Below are 18,758 nucleotides of genomic sequence, written 5' to 3' on the forward strand. Positions count from 1 at the left end.
ATGTCTCGGACGTACGGGGGCGGGGGGGAGTGTTGGGCGCGTATGCGGGCACATGTCTCCATGGTTGCTATGTGAGTTCGGTGCGGACTGAGTTTTTTCCATACGGTTGTGACATCGGACGCACGGGATGGATCGTGATTCCTCGGTCGGACTTCACCTTTCACATTTGTACGGTACATCGTCCGAGGACGTGTCGGACACAATTTCCGACCCGAGGACGTGTGGGAATTCATTCCCGATGCGGTTCGTATGGTCTTTTTACCATGCGAATCGTGATTGCCAGTTCGTACGGCACTTGTACAATTCGTACGTTAAAAAGACCGGATACGAGTCGCACGGGGAATTTTTTTACCGGATCGTAATTGCCACCTTACTGTATGTAATTCAACTCAATAAGGGCAGGTACAGAGTGTGACAAGCACCTGAATTGTACTTCAATTTGATGTTTCACTAATACTTAAAAATGCACCACCTGGTCAGGCTTGGTCAATAGCTCTAAAGGTCTAAATCAACATGAAATAAGGGAGCAACTGAACAGAGTTTCCAATGCACAGTAATTTCACTGCTTGCTCGACAGTAATTTCACTGCTTGCGCGATTAACTCTTTTATCTACAGCATCACAGAAGAAGAAGAAATTTAGGGGAGGACTCCTACCAATTAATTGTGCCCACACACCTGTGGGTATACTTGGAGACAGGGGGCATGGCCCATGTGTTCAATGAGTCAATTCAATGTTGACATTAAAGATTGAAGAGATGTGTTTAAAACTAATAACATTTGAAGATGTAAATTCATTGGTCACTTTATTAATTGAGAGTGAAGAAAGACTTGTAAGACAATCCCTGAGAATCAACAGCCATCTTGAAATGGTATTGTTCTCATACAGAACATAGGCAGCACTTTTGCAGTTGATCCCTGAATAAGTACCTACATTAATTATCTCTTTGTTTTTCCTCAGTAACTCTGCTATGTGAAAAACAAAAACCGGTATCACATTACTTTCACCATACCTTGCACAGTACATTTTTTCATACTCACAGCACTTTCAATATAGCTACAGTTTTGATGTGCATTCAACCCCTCATTCCTCTTCATGAACAGAGGTGGGATAACGCCTAATTTAACCCGATATGAGTCAATGCTTCGTCATACTTTTAATAAACACAGCCAGAGAAAATAAAACTCAATCGTAAAGGCAAACCCACTGATACCCTCCAAGGATGTTAATTCCAGTTTGAGGAAAGTTAGTTATGTGTATTTACCTCTTCAGATGTAAAAATCACAAGCCGTGGTCCCCCATAGAGTCCTCTTTCTTTTATTTCTGGGAAGTACTTATACCTGGCCAAATTCAAAGCGTACATGTTGGAAATTGACCCACCTGAAAAAGTAAAACATTTCATTGTTTTTAATTTCATAGGATTGCAAATGTTTTCCCTGGTGGAGATATTATTGCAGCGCAATAGCAAGGAAGTCGTGGTTTGCCACCCAATTCTGCCCTCGCCCTCTGAATTTATTAGCGATCCACATAACCAGAGCCAACCTGTGAGCAGTGATGAATAAGGCCGCATGCGTCTCACTGGACGCTGTTTTTTGGCCAACATCCAAATAGTGACCCTGGTGTGCGGCTAAGCCTCATCCTTTTTCTGGGCAATGGCAGCCATGTCCTACAATTGTGTAATTTATATAGATGAGCCTGAATATCTCTCTTAACTTGTATAAGAACTGAGCTTTCTTCTGGCTCCTAGTAAATGTTGAGACTCTCTACCAGCACAATCCAATATACAACCATTACTAGCAGCCTCCTGGTTCTTTTACAACGTGTAATAACTATCTAATTTACCTGACTGTTAATCTCTTGGTGCAACCGAATTGTCATTTTCTGGTACCTAAATATTGAGGTAGACTGTCCTAATCACTCCAGCAAAAATTCAACTCTTTTTCCTTGACTTGCTCCTCTTTATGCAACAAGTGGATGAATCTACCTAGAAGGTCATACTCTGGAAGTTGTTTTGCAATGGAAGACCACATTGTTTGCAACCCCTACTCCCATTGGGATGGTAAGATCATCTGGAGATTTGCACTACATTATCAGCATCCTATGTCTACAACCAAAACAAAATACTGAGTTAAGCAAATTTGGAAATATGTGAAAGCTGACAATATTATTGCATTTATTGGAGTGCATATTAGTCCTGGGTGAAATATGCATTACGGCACGCATGATTTCAATAATTTTAAGAACTTCATCTTATGTTTGCTTCACGAAATTACACCATTCTGCCACTTAGTGCAATTAAGCACCATTTGCAGTAAAAATTCACAGCAAGCACACCATTCGCCGTAATGCGCAGGAGCAACAGAATGCATGAGGCTGCTGTTCATGGTGCTTTTGCTTAAATTAGTCCTTGCCCAAAAAATTTATGCTGGATGCACTCCATGATAAAATATAGTGCAAAGTGATAGGTATGCATTTTACATATTTATGCATGATTTCACAAAAAATTGTCGACATTTTGATTAATTACGTGAATTTTGTACACTCATGGTGCCTACATTGGAATTGCTAGCTCAGTAATTCTGTTGATCTCATGGCGACCTTTTGCAGTTGTCTAACAGAAGTACTCCTACTGAGATTCCTAGAGTCAAACTCTTCCTCCTTGACTCTGGAGTCTCTATTACTGCCACCATGGGGATCTAACCCCAAATATCTTGCTCTCTTTCTTCACTCCTAGGAATGCCCTTTCAAGGGCCAACCTTTTGCAGTTGTCTAATGGAAGCACTACCCTGTTAAGATTCCTAGACCTATGAATACACAAGAGTAACTAGCAGTTGTAGTTACAGGTATTCCAGTTGTCCTTGGAATCACATAGGCAAGAAATCACTTGCCAAGTACTTCCTATATGGGCCTATATGGGCTTTTTAGTGCCCATTGTTATTAACTCTGCACTTTTGTAAAAGAAATCTATTATTAGACTTCTCTGGTAATCATCCAGTTTGTCGCAGAGAATGTTTGAAATGTGTGAATATTTTTAATAATTCTTTTTACTGTATTTAATGGGTATGCACTTTTATGATTTGCTTTTATGAACTGAATAAAGTGATTGATTGATTGAGTTTCAGGAGTTACCAAAGTCAAACTTTCAATCAAGACTTAGGGGCTGATTAGGATGTCGGTGTTACCGCTCCCAACAGGCCGTCGGTGGCAGTCCCACCGACATCCAGCAGAGCAGTCGGACCGCCGCATTATGATGCAGTCGGTCGGACAGCATTAGTCAGAGGGACTGACTGATGCTTCTTGGGCCATCGGTAGGATCGTATTCCCTACAATAGGGGCTAAGCCTGCTCAGGCACCTCAGTAGGGATTACGATGTCCCTTTCGGACAGCCATTTCATGGCGGTCGGACCACCATAGAAAGGCTGTCGCAAAGGACCTAGGGGGCCCGAGCCTGGCCCCTGTCCTCCCTGGGCCACTGCTATGAGGTCCGGGGGAACATGTGGAGCCCCCCCAAACACCCATGCACCCAATGCCAGGCACCACATGATGTCTGACACACGGTGCAAAGATGTTTGTAAACATGCCTTTTGCCATTGGGGCTTGTGCTGATGCCCTTTTTTCGGGCTGCAGCACAAGCCTCAATGGCAAAAGGCATGTTTCCGACTGCCCACACGGCAGTCAGATCGAAATTCGGCAGGCAGGATGGCAGACTACCTGTCGGCTGGTTCCGATCCCGCAGCTATGGCAGTCGGACGGTCGTCCGATCGCCATCGTAATAAGGCCCTTAATCTTGAAGTTTGGTATTGGGATAGAATATTATCTTCAAATAGTACACGTTCTGCTAGCAATATAGGAATGTCCAAGCAAGGATGGTATATCTTTATTTTAAAAAAGCAATAGAATTGAGTCAGGGAACTCCTAGCCAAGCATGGACTGTTCCTCTCCAGAAGAAAAACACAAAGGATGTGTAGGAGTGTACCAAACCTTTGGCAATGTCTTAGGCCACAGACTTTGAATGCACTTTTTTTTATCAGCAGCTTGTTGGGATTCTGCATGGGAAAACTACAACCCTCAAGATGAGATCTCTTATATTTGGCAATAGCAAACAGCTGGGCAGAGGTTTATCTGAGGGGCGTAAAATGTGAGTGCAGAGAAATAGCCATACAAAGAAGAGTGATGCATGGCTCAAAAGAACAAAGTGCTCCTTAAAAAGGAAGCGGCGATGTCAGCTGAAGGAGAAATTTTGGGGCTCACCAGATTGGCTGACAAATTTTGAAGTACCTTAATACCTTAATCCATTGAAGAATAAATAATTGTCATGGGTGCTAGTCACAGCTTCTGACATGTGGCTGAAGGGGCATTTTCCTATATATGAAAAGTACAGATGAAAATAAAGGTTTAAAACTGCAATGCCATGGTAAGATTAGAGACAAACAAATTCTCAAATTGTGGACCATTTTAACTGGGATGTGGAATGTCCCACCTTCTAGGGCCTCTGACATTTTCTCACATTAACTCATTCATATGCATATCAGCAACAACCGGCGATACTTATGGCTAAACGCACTTAGCGTTAGGATAATTATCGCCGGCTAGCGTGGATTTTTATCGCTGAGATAGCGTGCTATTAGCAACGCTTATCTCAAAAGCGATAATAATCATCACGCTAACTGCCTAACGTGAGATTATCGCTGGAAACCCAGCGATAATCTCACGCAATGTGGCGTTAGCTTGATGATAGGGAATCTCAAACTTAGCCATGATATCCACCTTCCATAGGATATCATGGCTAAGTCAGTCCTGAAGCAGGCGTAAGGAAAGTAGCGATAACAGGGGTTATCGCTACTTTTCTTGCCGCTATGCTTCATAGTGTGGAGCTTGATGATAGGAGAAATGTCACTTAGCGACATTTCTCCTGTCATGTCAGGTCAGGAACGCCCACATTGTATCTCATTAGAGATGCAAAGCTGGGCGTTAGGAATTCCTACGCTAACGCAAGTTTTCACGCGCTAGCGTGAGTTTGCTAATAAGGCGATAAAATTATTGCTGCTTTTCGTCCGAAAACGGCCGCAAACGCGGCGATAATTCTATCGCCTCGCCTTGCTGATATGCCCCTCTGTTTTGAGGTCCTGTACTAAGTATGATTTGTTTGAGGGTTTTTGTGTTTCTAATCTGGGTTCGTGTTAGGTTGGTTCTAGATGGGGTAGGTGTAAAATTGTGATCAATCCCAGGGTTATGTTATTTCAAAATATCTTTTTGTTCATCTTATGTGGATGAAACATTGTTTTTCATTATTGCCTTTCTTTCTTTTCATTAAACAAAATACCTTTAAAAAAAACTGTCTGTCATTGCTCTGAGGTTTTTAAGACAACATCAATCCAGCAAGAATTTACTGAAGCAGCCAACTGCAAAATCAAACGAAAGTAAAGCCAAGTTACCAAAGAAGACAGACGCAGTTGAGAGAAAACAAAGCTTTATATATTATATTTTTGCTGCACTATTTTCCCACATTTTGCTGGATTTTGATAAATGTAATGGATGTGATCCAACAATATTTGCACTTCAGGTGAGTACCATTAGCTGGCGCTCAGGGCTCACACTGCGACAGTACGCCCTGCTGCAGTTAATGCACTGCCCCCAGGGCAGCACTAATTTTGCACCTGCCCTGGGGGCAGCACATTTGTAAAAGGTGTAGTGGCTGTTTGAAGCCCCTGGACTGTCTTTCAATCTGTAGGTGGCAGCGCGGCCTACTTTTCAAAGGGGGGCATGGTTCTCCCTGCAGGTAGATGCAGCCACTCACTGCACCTGCTTATAAGGGGATGCCTGTGGGGACCATGGGACCTCTTCTTCCCCCTTTCTGTGTTTGTTCTCAGGGGGTGCGCTGCCTGTGCACAAACATCGTGCCCCTGACAACCCCTTTGCCTCTGCACTCGCGTCTATTATAAGGCTCTGGAGCAGAGGCCATGCAAATAAGAGAATGCCCCTTTAGGATCACGCCAGTGCTACATTTGAACTGGTATGCTCTGTATTGCAGAAGGGGTTGCACAAGCATCTGTGGCCTCGTCTGTAATAACAGAGTTCCCTGGGAGGCAGAATGATAGCACACAAGGCGTTGCCACCCGGGTGTCTCTATTTCACTCTAACTTTTTTGGGCCTAGTTTTGATGGCAGCATCATAATTATGCTCTCCGTCCTCTCTGTGCTTATTAACATCAATATGCCTACAGAGAGGGGTCATCACACTACAGACTTTGAAATCCTCATAGTAGAAGTGGTAAACTTAAAAATACATTTTACACAAAATCAAAAATCTACTGAAACTTGGCAAAACAGGTCCTCTCAAGATGGTGCACATCAGGACCACACAATAAGTGTGTGCACCGGTGCAGAACAGAGTTCTGAGCGTACTTGCTCTATCCACAGTGCAAACATTCACTCGGAAACCCTCTGAGTTAGTGCTTGAGATCAGAGCCAGACAGGCCTTTTATTCCACTGGGCATTTCCCTGGTGGGCTGGAGCTTTTTGAGGCTATTTTTGATGGCCCAGAGCCACTCCTGGTGCCTCTGTCACTTTCCCTAGGTCCTGAGGGTAATAAGCAGGAGGCACTGGGAGGCTGAGAGAATAGAGAGTTGAGGTCAGAGAGAGGAGAGAAGGAGAGGGAACGGATGGATGCAGGGAGATTGAGTGAGGAAATGAAGGGAGAGGGGCTGGTTTGAGCATTTCTGCCTGGGCTGCTTTTTGTTCCCAGTCAGGCCGTGCTTGAGATTCAACGGGCTCAGCTTGAAAACACAGAACAGCTGCTATTACTATGTGTATCTGAACTCTGATGCCTGCAGCGTGCACACTAACTCATATCATTAAAGAGAAAGCGCATGAACATATGGACAGCACAACTTTGTTCAAAACAGGTGCAATGTTCTGTCCTTTGCACCTTTTTTTCATTCAATGCCCCCAAATACATTTTTCTACATAGAGTATGTGCTCCCTTAAAGGTGTTTATGCTGTCACTTAAAAACTTCATATGTGAAACCTTTAATAGATTGAGACGTCGTGAATGTTACTGGCACACGCTGCTCAACCGCTATCACCAAGACAAACAGTTTGCTCAAGTACCTCCCTCTGATATGAGCTATGTCAGCTTCTGTGTTATGAAAGGTGTTCTGCACGTGTTTGCACCGTTTCTTGACACGCCTTGCCCTACCTGGCTCAACCCTGATACCAAATGCTGGGATGGTAAAGCTGCCAGAATCGTGCGTCTATTGTATTGTATTGCAGCATTTATATAGAGTTTACTCTCACCATGTGGGTTCCTTAAGAGCTTGCCTGCCTGGGCAGCATACCTTGCCATATAGGGTTTGTGGTTGGAAGTGTGCTGTCATAGTTTTTGATCCTATGTCAGAAGGATTTGCATGTCGCATGTGAACAATATCTAGGTGAGGTTATTGTATTATGGAACGCTGTGCTTAGAAATGTGGTGGATTAAAAGATGCGAGAGATCGATGAGCAGTTTATAGTTTTCAGTAAACTGGCAGCTCTGAGCAGCTCTGCAGGCCACTCTAATTCTTTTTTTTAAATTATTTTTATTGTAAACAACGTAATAGCAATACATCAGTTAGATATCTTTATACATATAATTCGACCATTAATTTATCTTTTACTTACTGTTATCGAATCGGGGATCTCACCAATGGTGCACAATCCTCCCTGTATGCCTAAGGTTCTTTTCACAACCCTTGATAGTGCTGGAGCAGAGTTTTCTTTTAGAAAATTCTGGGGCTTTTGAAGCTCTGGCATGTCTATGCGTTTTATTAATTTATTAATAATTAACAATTAATTATTTGTCTTGTGCAAGTGTGTTTTACTAATCAACCCGTTTGTCCTAACACAAGAGAAAGTTTCATGAGGGTTAGCTTATTTGTGCTGTTTTTGTATTTACAATAACGTGCAAGTTTTCATGTTTAAACGTTGCTGTGTGCTATTTATTTTGAGCACAAAACGCTGTCTGAATTAATGCTTTTTATGTCGCAAGGCTAGATAAATGTATAACACATAAGGGTATTAGTGGGGTTAACACTGTTTAATCATTATGTTGTAGTAACGTTTATTTTGTCTCTTTAATTAAAGATGGTCTATTGTGGCCTATGAAGGCCTTAGCCGAGCTGACAGTATTTCGAAGCCTGGCTGTGGTATATTTCTGTGATGTGGCAAGAGAGACCCCTGCTGGAGAAAGGTCGAAGACAACTGACCGTGGTCCTTATTGTATTTTTCCATGAGGACATCAGCAGTTTGGAGGATCTCCAAAAGAAATGGAATGCCCTTGGCGAACAAAGGAGCTTCAGAAACAGATAATGAACTGTGGCCTGGCTGCCGAGGGAAGTTGTACAAGTTGGATACTTTGATAGTTTCTTGGTTCCTGTTCCGTAGTTCACGTCTTGTGACTTTTCCTGAGCGGAGATTTCCAGATGTAGCAATGTTACATTTCTTCCTTCTCGTTCTGCTCAGTGATACAGTTTATCCTGCCAACTTTATGTGTGTTTCTATTGTATTTTTCACTATAAAAACTGTTAGCTTAGGGAGGGATCGTCCCACTCTTTGGGCCACCCTTTTGCCACTTGCCAATTTACTTTTGCCGCATGAGGTTGCGTTGCTGAGGATCGATGCTGAGGACTCTGTCTTGAGAGACTTTACCGAGAGACTGGTCCTGACCCGTTCTGACACTTAGTTAGAATAGGTAACTATGAGAAATGATTTATTCTGATTTTTACTTTGACTAATTTAGATAAAGCAATATAACTTTAAAACATGGTGTTGAATATTCTTTCTTGTCAATTATTGTGTACATTTTTGATCATTATTGTATAGATTATAGAGTATGTTTAAGGACAACCACTATAATCAGGTCCTATCGCTTAGATATAGATGCAGGGTGGTTTAGGAGTTTTCTTCCCACAGGTTTATTGCTGGTAGAGTATTTGAGCGTATGTTAGTGAAATGGGCCCTAGCGTATGATGAATGTATGTGCGTGTAACTGTGAGATTACTCTATCCGTGGTAGTGGGCATATTTTTTATACCCTGATCTCTATCAATTTCTCTGGTAGCAGAGGATGGTTATAGATGGTTGTCTTGATCTGATAAGATAAGATTGCTTGTATATTAGCTTTTTGATTATTGATTTATTTTGATGTTATTGGTATATGTACTAATACTATATGTTGAAGTCGTCATGTTGAGTTATATGTAGTGCTTCTGGAATTTGGAAGCTGGTAGCAGTTCCGTAGTAGAGCAGAGGAAGGTGTATATGCTGCTCTCGGGAAAGACGGGATTGTAAGGAATTACGTGTGACAATTGAAGTTGCGCGTTCACATTGTCTGGGTTCGGAATCAGTGACATCGTCGTATGTTACTATTAGAATATATTTCTGGTATATAAGGAGTGTGTATGATAGTGAAGGTTATCTATGAAACTCTGGTCTTAAGTCCCAGGGATCCGTAAGGATTGCCGTTAAAGCTTATCGCGGGAGGAGTAATAGGTATTCTCTGAGCTTGTTTGAGGAACTGGGCGAAGTTGCTTAGTTATTGAGTTATAATTCTGTACAGGGACAGATTGTGCTGTTCTCGGGAAGCAGGATTCTGTGTGCATGTACTATATTTTTCTCGTATGAATGTGCGTGAATGCATATACATTTTATTGACTGTAAGACTCTTTGGATAAGTCCTAGAGGAAACAGTTATGCGATGTATGAAAGTTGTTGATTCTTGAGAAATAGACTCTCTTTTACTATTCTGTGGTTAGCGAAGCAGACAATGGAGATGTTTTTATGTTGTAACTAATAGATTTTGTAGAAGTTTTGACACACAAAGTCTACTGAGAGTTTTTTGTAAAGGAGGGGTAGACGAGTGACAGAGACAGGAGACAGAGACTGCAGCGACTGTTGACGTCAGAAAGTCTGCGCTCTGATTGGATAGTGGATCAGAATAGGGTTCGCGCTAGGATTGGTGCGTTGGTGTGAGTCGCGCAGGGATTGGAAGAGCTGTTTAGTGACGTAGACGCTCCAGGATTGGTGCGATAGTGTGATTCGCGTTGCAATTGGTTGAGAAATTCGTATTGTATATTTATAATACGGAAAGAGTAGAGAGTTTGAGTAAGCGCTAAAATGTATTACCAAGAAGGGAAAAAGAAAAAGACGTTCTTTGGAAAAGTTAAAAAGTGGTTTAGCAAGGATAAAGAGGTTAAAACGAGAGAGGGTGAGTTGCTACCTCCAGCGAAAACACCTGCATCCTTCATGGTTGCGAAATATGGATTACATACCTGTATATGGTTGCAGAATTGGGTTAGGTATACTAAAGAAGATGGTGTTCTAGCATTTCCAGAACATGGTTCATTTAATTTGGCCGTGTTGAGAAACTTACGGGAAAAGATGTTATGCTTAGACCCGAAGCCGAGACCTACACAGTTTGAGGCTTTAGTGGAATGGGAAGAGGAAGTTCATGAGCGAGAAAAGCAAAGGTCTGGAGGGTATTACAGGAATATGTTTGGGAGGAGACATGATCGTGAAACACATCATGATCGAATGAAAAGATGGCGAGATGCTAGTATGACAGAGGGATTATATCCAATGAGAACAGTTGAAGTTTCTGCTCCTTCAACAGAAAGGGTTCCTGAGTCAGATATGAGAAGATATGGAGAGTATGAGGATGAGGTCTTAAATGACATGATTTACAAGAGACCACCTCCATATAGACCAGAACCAGATGAGAGTACACCAGTTGTTTCTCCGATAAGAGATACAGTTGAGAAAGAAAAAATGACACCTGAATCAAGAGGTAGTAGTTCTTTCAGGGAGAGAGAGAATCGAGGTAGTGAGGAAAATGCCAGAAAATTAGCAAAAACAACAACAGAACTGACTGAGAAAATTAGGGAGTTAACGAAGAATCTGGAAGCTGTTACGGTGCCTGTAACAATAGGTCCAGTTATGCCTGTGTTTGATAAACAGAGAGCAGGTGAGAAAGGACTGGTAATTCCATATATTGCAAATGAATCGACAAATTTAGTTGGTCCTTCAGGAGATTCAGATAAAAGGACAGGGAGAAGTGACCTGAGACAAACCAGACATGACACATGTAGTGAACTATTGGATGTTAGTGAACCTAGTTGTTCAGGGATGCCGATTTTAGAACCGCAGAAAAAAGTGGTTCCAGTGAGAAAAACTGCTGAAATAACAGTTGATGATTTGAATGATTGGATGAAGGTTCTTCAGAAAAAGGACAAGGATTCACAAGTTATTGATGTGGTTAAGTTACGTATAGAATTAGAAGAGCTTGTGACAGGAACAGTTCCAACAGAAATCCTGAAGAGTCATCATGATGGTGAGCTAATGTTCATGTGCAAGAGCATAACATGGAGAGCAAGAAATACACATGATAGACTAACAGCAATAGCAAATGAGCAAGGAGTTGACATTGATAGAGTAAAGGCTTTGCAGAAAACGTACAGGATGGATTTCACAGAGAAAGACATTGAAAATTTGAATACTTCTGGTAGAACAGGACAGATTAAAGAAATGGTGGCATTATTGAGAAGATGGGGTGATGTTGAAAAGTGGAAAGATAGGTGGTATAAGAAAAGAGATGAGACTGAAGATAGAACAACTTATTCAGCATTTCCAGTGAGAGAAAAGGAGAAACCAGTGGAAAATTATCCCATGAGAGAAATACCTGGAGGAGGATATGTACATGTTCCATGGACCAGACAGGATATTTTATCATTTACGAATGATTTCCCTCGCTTGAGAGAAAAGCCCGTCGAGTGGTATAGGCAGGTAGATAGGTTTGTGAAATTGTCAAAAGTGCTGTGGGTTGACCTGAATAGTCTGTTTGATATAATTGTTCCAGCAGACTTGTGGACTGAGTGTAAAATAGTTGTGAGTTGGCCTACTGAGGAATATCCAAGAGATCCAAGAACAGGGGCACCAGATCCAGAAGTGATGAGGAAGTATGATCAGGTGATGGTATACCTGAAGAGTAAAGTTCCTCCAAAAGAGACAGACTGGGTTAAGATAGATCGAACACAACAGGAGGCAAAAGAATCAGTTCATGCTTTTTACGAAAGGCTGATACTGGCTTTTAAACAATTCAGTGGAGATGAACACCTGGGTGACAAGGATTTGAGTCATTTTGTATACCGATTTGTATATGGTTTAAGACCTGAAATTGGTGAGAGAATTCGTGAGCATACAGTGGATTGGCAGAGTAAAAAAGTAGATGAGATCCTGAGACATGCAAAATACTTCAGTGATGAAATTGAAGCAAAACAAAGAAAGCTGAAAGAGAAAGCAATGTGGGCACAAGTGAAAGTTGCAGAGAGACAGGAAGCACAGTTAGTGGAACAGGCGAATAATCCAGGAAATAATGCAGGAAATAGACCCAGATATGCAGGAAAAGGAAAAGGAAGTCTTGAGGAAGCGAAGAAAAAGTTCCCTTGTCACAACTGTGGCCAATTGGGGCATTGGAGATCAGAGTGTCCTAATCCACCATTAGTGAGTAATGAGAGTAAACCTTTAAATCAACAGGTGCAGAACCAGAACGAAGGAAATAATCAACAACAGCAACAACAGAAAGTTGTGAGACAGCAGAGTCAGGAGCCAAAACCGCCCTTGCCGCAGAATAGAGGGTTACAAAAATATAATCAGGATTCAGGCTTCTACAATGATGAGCAGGTAAACAAACCAAGACGTTCTAACAAAGTACAACAGTACTTGTTAAAGAGTGAAGGGAGTGAGTCTGAGGGTGATTATTGACGGTGCCGAGGAGAGGAAGAAGAGTGCATACTTGGTGCAACTCTAGAAATAGACCAGGCAGGACCATTTGTGGATGGGAAAATAAATGAGGAGAGTGTTACTTTTTTGGTAGACACAGGTGCGACAAGATCAACTGTCAGGTCAACAGATGTTAGAAATCTTCCTCTCTCGGATGAAGCAATCCAAGTAGTTGGTGTAGCCAATACACAGATCAAAACACGTCTTACTGAACCTGTAAGAGTACAGATAGGGAAATTTTCAGACATGCATAGATTCATTGTCTGTGACACGAGTCCAGTGAACCTATTGGGTAGGGACTTGTTGTGTAAGATGAACTGCACAATTTTTTGTACACCGGATGGAATAGCCTTTGAGACACCAGATGAAGATGCTTTGTACCGAGTGACTCTAGAGAATAGAGAAAGTGAGTTAATTGGTGCATTTGCTGTGTTTAATCCGGAGGATTTGCCTCAAGAGCTGAGAGACACAGTGAAAAGGACAGTTTGGGATTTTACTGGAGAGGATGTGGGATTGATGAATAATGTAGATCCAGTGAAAATTGCAGTAAAAGAGGGAATTACATATCCTAACATTCCTCAATACAAAATGACACCAGAAATAATTGAAGGGATAACTCCTATAGTTGAGAAAATGATTCAGCAAGGAGTCCTGAGAGAACTACTGAGTAGTCCGTGTAATTCACCGATAATGGGACTAAAAAAGCCTAATGGGAAATTTAGGATCGTACAGGATTTGAGAAAAGTTAATCAAATTGTGGTGGCATGTTGTCCTATTGTGCCAAATCCATCAGTGATTCTGTATCAAATTCCACATGATGCTGAGTGGTATACAGTGATTGATTTGTGTCATGCGTTCTTTTCAATTCCATTGCATCATGATAGCCAGCCGATTTTTGCATTTAGGTTAGGCCAGCGTATCTTAGCATGGTGTCGAATCCCACAGGGGTATACGGAGAGTCCTTCGATATTTAATCAGTTATTGAAGAAATCGTTGGAAAGTTTGATCATGCCCGAAAGTTCAGTGCTAGTGCAGTACATTGATGACCTATTGGTGGCATCAAAGACACGTGAAGCTTGTGAAGTGGATACCATAGCTTTACTGAATCATCTGGCAGATGGAGGGTTAAAGGTATCTCCAGCCAAATTGCAATTTTGCAAGAAAGAAGTGTATTATCTTGAACATAATATTGAAAAAGGTCTGAGAAAAGTGACTACTGACAGGATCAGAATAATCAGAGAAATGAAAGCTCCGAAGACCCAGAGAGAAGTGAGAATGTTCCTGGGTATGGTGGGTTATTGTCGTCAGTGGATAATTAATTTTTCCCTGATAGCAAAGCCACTGATTAAACTGACAAAAAGTGAAATGACAGATCCATTGGATCTAGATGCAGAACAAATGGCAGCATTTGAAGAGCTCAAAAGTAAAATGTGTGAGGCTCCAGCTTTGGGTATGCCTGACTATGAAAAAGAATTTGAGCTGTACTGCAGTGAAAGAAATGGATGTGCACTTTCAGTGTTAATTCAGAAACATGGATTACTGAGAAGGCCTATTGCGTACTTTTCATCGACACTTGACCCTGTAGCTGTGGGTTTACCAGGTTGTCTGAAATCTGTGGCTGCAACATGCAGAAGTCTGGAACAAAGTGAAGGAATCATAATGGGGTATCCTGTAAGGGTATTCGTACCTCACAATGTGGCAATTCTTTTGACAAGAAGCAGAACTCAGCACATGTCACATAGTCGATTGACTAAGTACGAAAAAGTGATTCTGGGAGCATCAAATGTGACTCTTGAGAGATGTTTGAATGTGAATCCAGCGACACTCTTGCCAGATATTGAAAATGTGGGTATAAAAATGGAAGATGATCATGATTGTTTGGATGTGCTTGAGTACTGTACAAAACCGAGACCAGACATAAGGGATCTTCCCTTACCTGAGAATGACCATGTGTTGTTTGTGGATGGATCATGCCTGAGAAATGATAATGGTGTGTTATGTGCAGCATATGCAGTGTGCAAAGTTTCAGAGGTCATGGAAGCATCACCATTGAAAGGAGTGAAATCTGCGCAAGTTGCTGAATTAGTGGCATTGACAAAAGCTTGTGAGATTGGGAAAGATTTGAGAACAACTGTGTTGACTGATAGTCAATATGGATTTGGAGTGGTGCATGACTTTGGCCAACTGTGGCTACAAAGAGGTTTCTTGACATCGGGTGGAACTCCGATAAAGAATGCTGAGTTGATTGGAAAATTGCTTGAGGCGATACAGCTGCCTAAGGAGTTAGCGGTTGTAAAATGTGCTGCACATGGTTCAGGGGACGATTTTATCACTGTTGGTAACAGATACGCCAACGATGTGGCACAATATTGTGCCAAAACAAATCAATCGATTAACAGGGATAGGATGGAAGAAATGTCTTTTCTTTCTGTGATGTTTACTAATGTTCTAGAAACGTGGGATGAAGTAAAGCAGTTACAAGATGAGGCAGGAGAAGAAGAGAAACAAGATTGGGTTAAGGCAGGATGTGCTCCAAGAGAAACCGACCATGTTTGGGTCTACAGAGATGGCAGACCAGTAATGCCAAACTCAATTTTGTCGTCAATGGCAAGGATGTATCATGGCCAGGGACATCTGGGGAGGGACGCGATGGTAAGGTCCTTTAAACAAACCTGGTACAATGCAAAGTTTAGGACAATTGCGGAGAGCATCTGTCAAAGGTGTTTAATTTGTCAGCAATTCAACACAGGGAAAAAGACAGTGGTGAGTCTAGGGACAATTGGCAGAGAAGGAGGTCCTTTTACAAGAATGCAAATTGATTTCATTGAAATGCCCCAGGTAAACAGATTGAGGTATGTGCTAGTGGTAGTCTGTTTGTTTTCAAGGTGGGTGGAAGCTTACCCGACTAGAAGAAATGATGGATTAACAGTGGCAAAATTACTGTTAAGAGAGTTGATTCCTAGGTACGGGTTTCCAGTTACAGTTGAGTCTGACAGAGGTAGACACTTTCAAAATGAACTCATTGGTTTAATTTGTGAAGCATTGAAAATACAGCAGAAGCTACATTGTGCATACCGACCAGAGGCTTCTGGTGTGGTTGAGCAGATCAATGGCACAATCAAGAATAGAATTGGAAAGATGTGTTTAGCCACTGGCATGAAATGGCCAGATGTGTTACCTCTAGTTCTGATGACAATGAGATCTACTCCAGATAGAACTACTGGTTTGAGTCCGCACGAGATAATCATGGGACGTGCTATGCGCCATGCATTCGTGCCTGTCAATAAGTTGGTGACAATAACTGATGACATGATTTTGGATTACTGTAAAGGCCTGGCTGACGCAGTTCATTCTGTGTTTTACCAGGTTGGAGAAGAAGCTACCACACTTGAGAAGAAGCAAGCCCATGATCTGAGTCCAGGAGACTGGGTGAGGATAAAAGTTCACAGAAGAAGAAATTGCTTGATTCCAAGGTGGGGAAGGCCAAGACAAGTTATTCTGACTACGACGACTGCAGTAAAGTGTGCTGGAGTGAAGCACTGGGTACATGCAAGTCATACTCTGAGAGTTCCAAACCCGAAAGAAGGGACTGGTAAAGAATATTTTGAAGAGTCAGATTCCAGCGATGATGAAGATACAGAATCAGTGGGGAAAGAAGTAGGAAGAGCTTCGAATGAACCACTGCGAGTATCAGAGAGGAGATCAAATTCTGTAAGAGAGCTTGAAGTTTCAAACAGCAGTGAGGGAAAAAGAAAAGAAAAGAGAAATCACAGAGGATTACTCCTGAATCAGAAGAGGAGGAGATTGAAGAACCACTTGAGATTATACTTGAAGAAGTAGGGTCAGAAAAAGATAGAGAGGGACAGATTGTGGAAGACCCCCGAGGAGGTGTAGGGAACATTCTTGATGAGTCAGGTGAAGGGACAAGTAGACAGCAAGAAGATTGCGTGTCGGAGACCCGAGGAGGGACAGAAATAGGGAAGTCTCAAACAGTGGTGAAAAAATCTGTGGAGAAAAGAAAAGCTACTGGGAAACGGAAACAAGAGGCACTTGAAACAGATGATGAAGATGAACAAACAGAAGGTCGAGTTCTGAGAAAGAGAACTTCGATTGGAGAGAAGAGTGTTAAAGAATTGAGGCCGAAAAAGGTTGTGAAAGGAGATCGTTGGCCTAACAACCGAGTGAAAAGGGTGAGATACAGAGTAATAAGAGCAAATTCATCAAAAGCTGAACAAGTGAATGAAGTATCAAGCCAAACTTCAAGAGCTGAAGAAGAAGAATCAAGAAATCAAAAGAACCAGTAGAAATAAGAAGAGTTAAAAGACCCAACCAAAAGTACAGATCACTGGAATGGTCTTATGTGACACTGTCTGAAGAAGGAAAAGAAGAAACAGTGACTCGAGATAATCCGGAAGTGGTCTTGAGAAAAGTGGTTGAGGAGGATACTGGTGAAATTCTGAAAGTACTCTTGACTGACATTGGAGAAGAGTCGAGTACTGAGGATTCCGACGTTGGAGATCTGATACAATTTGATGTTGAAGAAATTGAAGTGAAGAATGACAAGTATCCAAACTGAGTGAAAGAAGGATTCACTTGGATCAAGTGAACGAGGAGATCATTTGGATAAACTGAAAGCTGAAGAATTGCTGAAGAATTGAAGAAGTTCAAACAGTAGTGGAGTAGTAGAGGCTAAACTAAAATGGCTAACATAGAAGAAAATAGAAATAGATGTGCCTTCTTCAAAAGGTGGTGCAGAATGTGCTGCTGTTGTACTGGATTATTAATGCTTCTATGGGGTGTTTTAGTTTTATTAGTTACTTTTAGAGTAGAATTTGGAATGAATATGGAAAATATGACTAATATTGAGAGGAATTCACAAAAAGTAGTTCCAATTAGAAGTAGTAGTTACATACACAAAGATAGGTCAATTAATAATTTTTCTAGTAATGTTTTTTCTAAACTGTTATATGAATATGTGAAGACAATGGAAATAAGGGATTGCTATGTCTGCATGCAATTACCTGCATCCGTCTCAGAGGGTGTTACTTATCACCATTTGCCAGCTACATATGGTATTTCTTGTAGTATTTTAAGTAGTGTTTTTTATTTGTTAGGGAAAATAGATTATAAGATGTCTAACAGAGATAGTATTTTTGGGCACTTGCCAATGAACAAAGAGCTGAATCCAGCTAAAGAAGCTAACACTTTTGGTGAGATTTTTATTGAAGAAAAAGGACTAACATTAGATTACATTTTCAAGAATAATTTAACTTGCAGTCTGAAAGAAGAGGAGAAAGCTTTCCTGGATATGGTTGAGGAAAGGAGAGTGAACATGCATGAAAAAGGGGGAAAATATGAAGTGAGTGAGACAATTTGGGACATTGAGATGGGAAAAGAGTTGAGGAATGGGGCTAGTCCAACTTTGGCTCTAGATGCACCGCAGAAGGGTAAACTATGCATTACCAGAAGGAAATCCCAATATGATACATATTTCGTGGGGACTAGTGAGTGCCATGATACATACTTCGTTGCGACAGGTTGGGGTTTCAGAGGTGGAGAAGATACCGTTTTTCCAGGAGTGTACTATGTGTGTGGGAACAAGGCTTATTACAAGTTGCCTGACCATTGGTATGGCACGTGTTATGTGGGCCTGGTTTTTCCTAAGATTTTTCATACAGATAAAATAAGAGATGTAGAAGATATTAACTTATTAACACGTTTTAAGAGAGAAACTTGGTCTGAAATTGTGGGTGATATTTTTGGGGTTTTGATTCCAGCAGTGGGAATTTCTTTAAATGCTTATGGAATTCGGAAACTGTCCACAGTGGTTGATCGCTTATCGACAAATACCGCAGGAGGGTTTCTTTTGGTGAATACGGAATTAAGTGCCGTACGTGCCATGTCTATGCAAAATCGACTTGCCCTTGATATTCTTTTGGCCAAGGAGG

At 41.5% G+C, this 18,758-nt stretch overlaps 1 protein-coding gene across 2 annotated transcripts in view; it reads right to left on the minus strand.

The window, feature by feature from the left end:
- GADL1 (GAD like acidic amino acid decarboxylase 1) overlaps positions 1-18,758 on the minus strand; it is a 618,248-nt gene that overhangs the window by 390,009 nt on the left and 209,481 nt on the right. For both annotated transcript variants that reach the window (XM_085630569.1, XM_085630571.1), the window contains exon 6: positions 1,264-1,379. In XM_085630569.1, the coding sequence (XP_085486695.1) occupies positions 1,264-1,379 (116 nt within the window). The remainder of the gene's footprint in view (positions 1-1,263; positions 1,380-18,758) is intronic.

Source organism: Triturus cristatus, chromosome 10, assembly GCF_964204655.1.
Source record: "Triturus cristatus chromosome 10, aTriCri1.1, whole genome shotgun sequence".
In the NCBI taxonomy this organism is placed as follows: domain Eukaryota; kingdom Metazoa; phylum Chordata; class Amphibia; order Caudata; family Salamandridae; genus Triturus; species Triturus cristatus.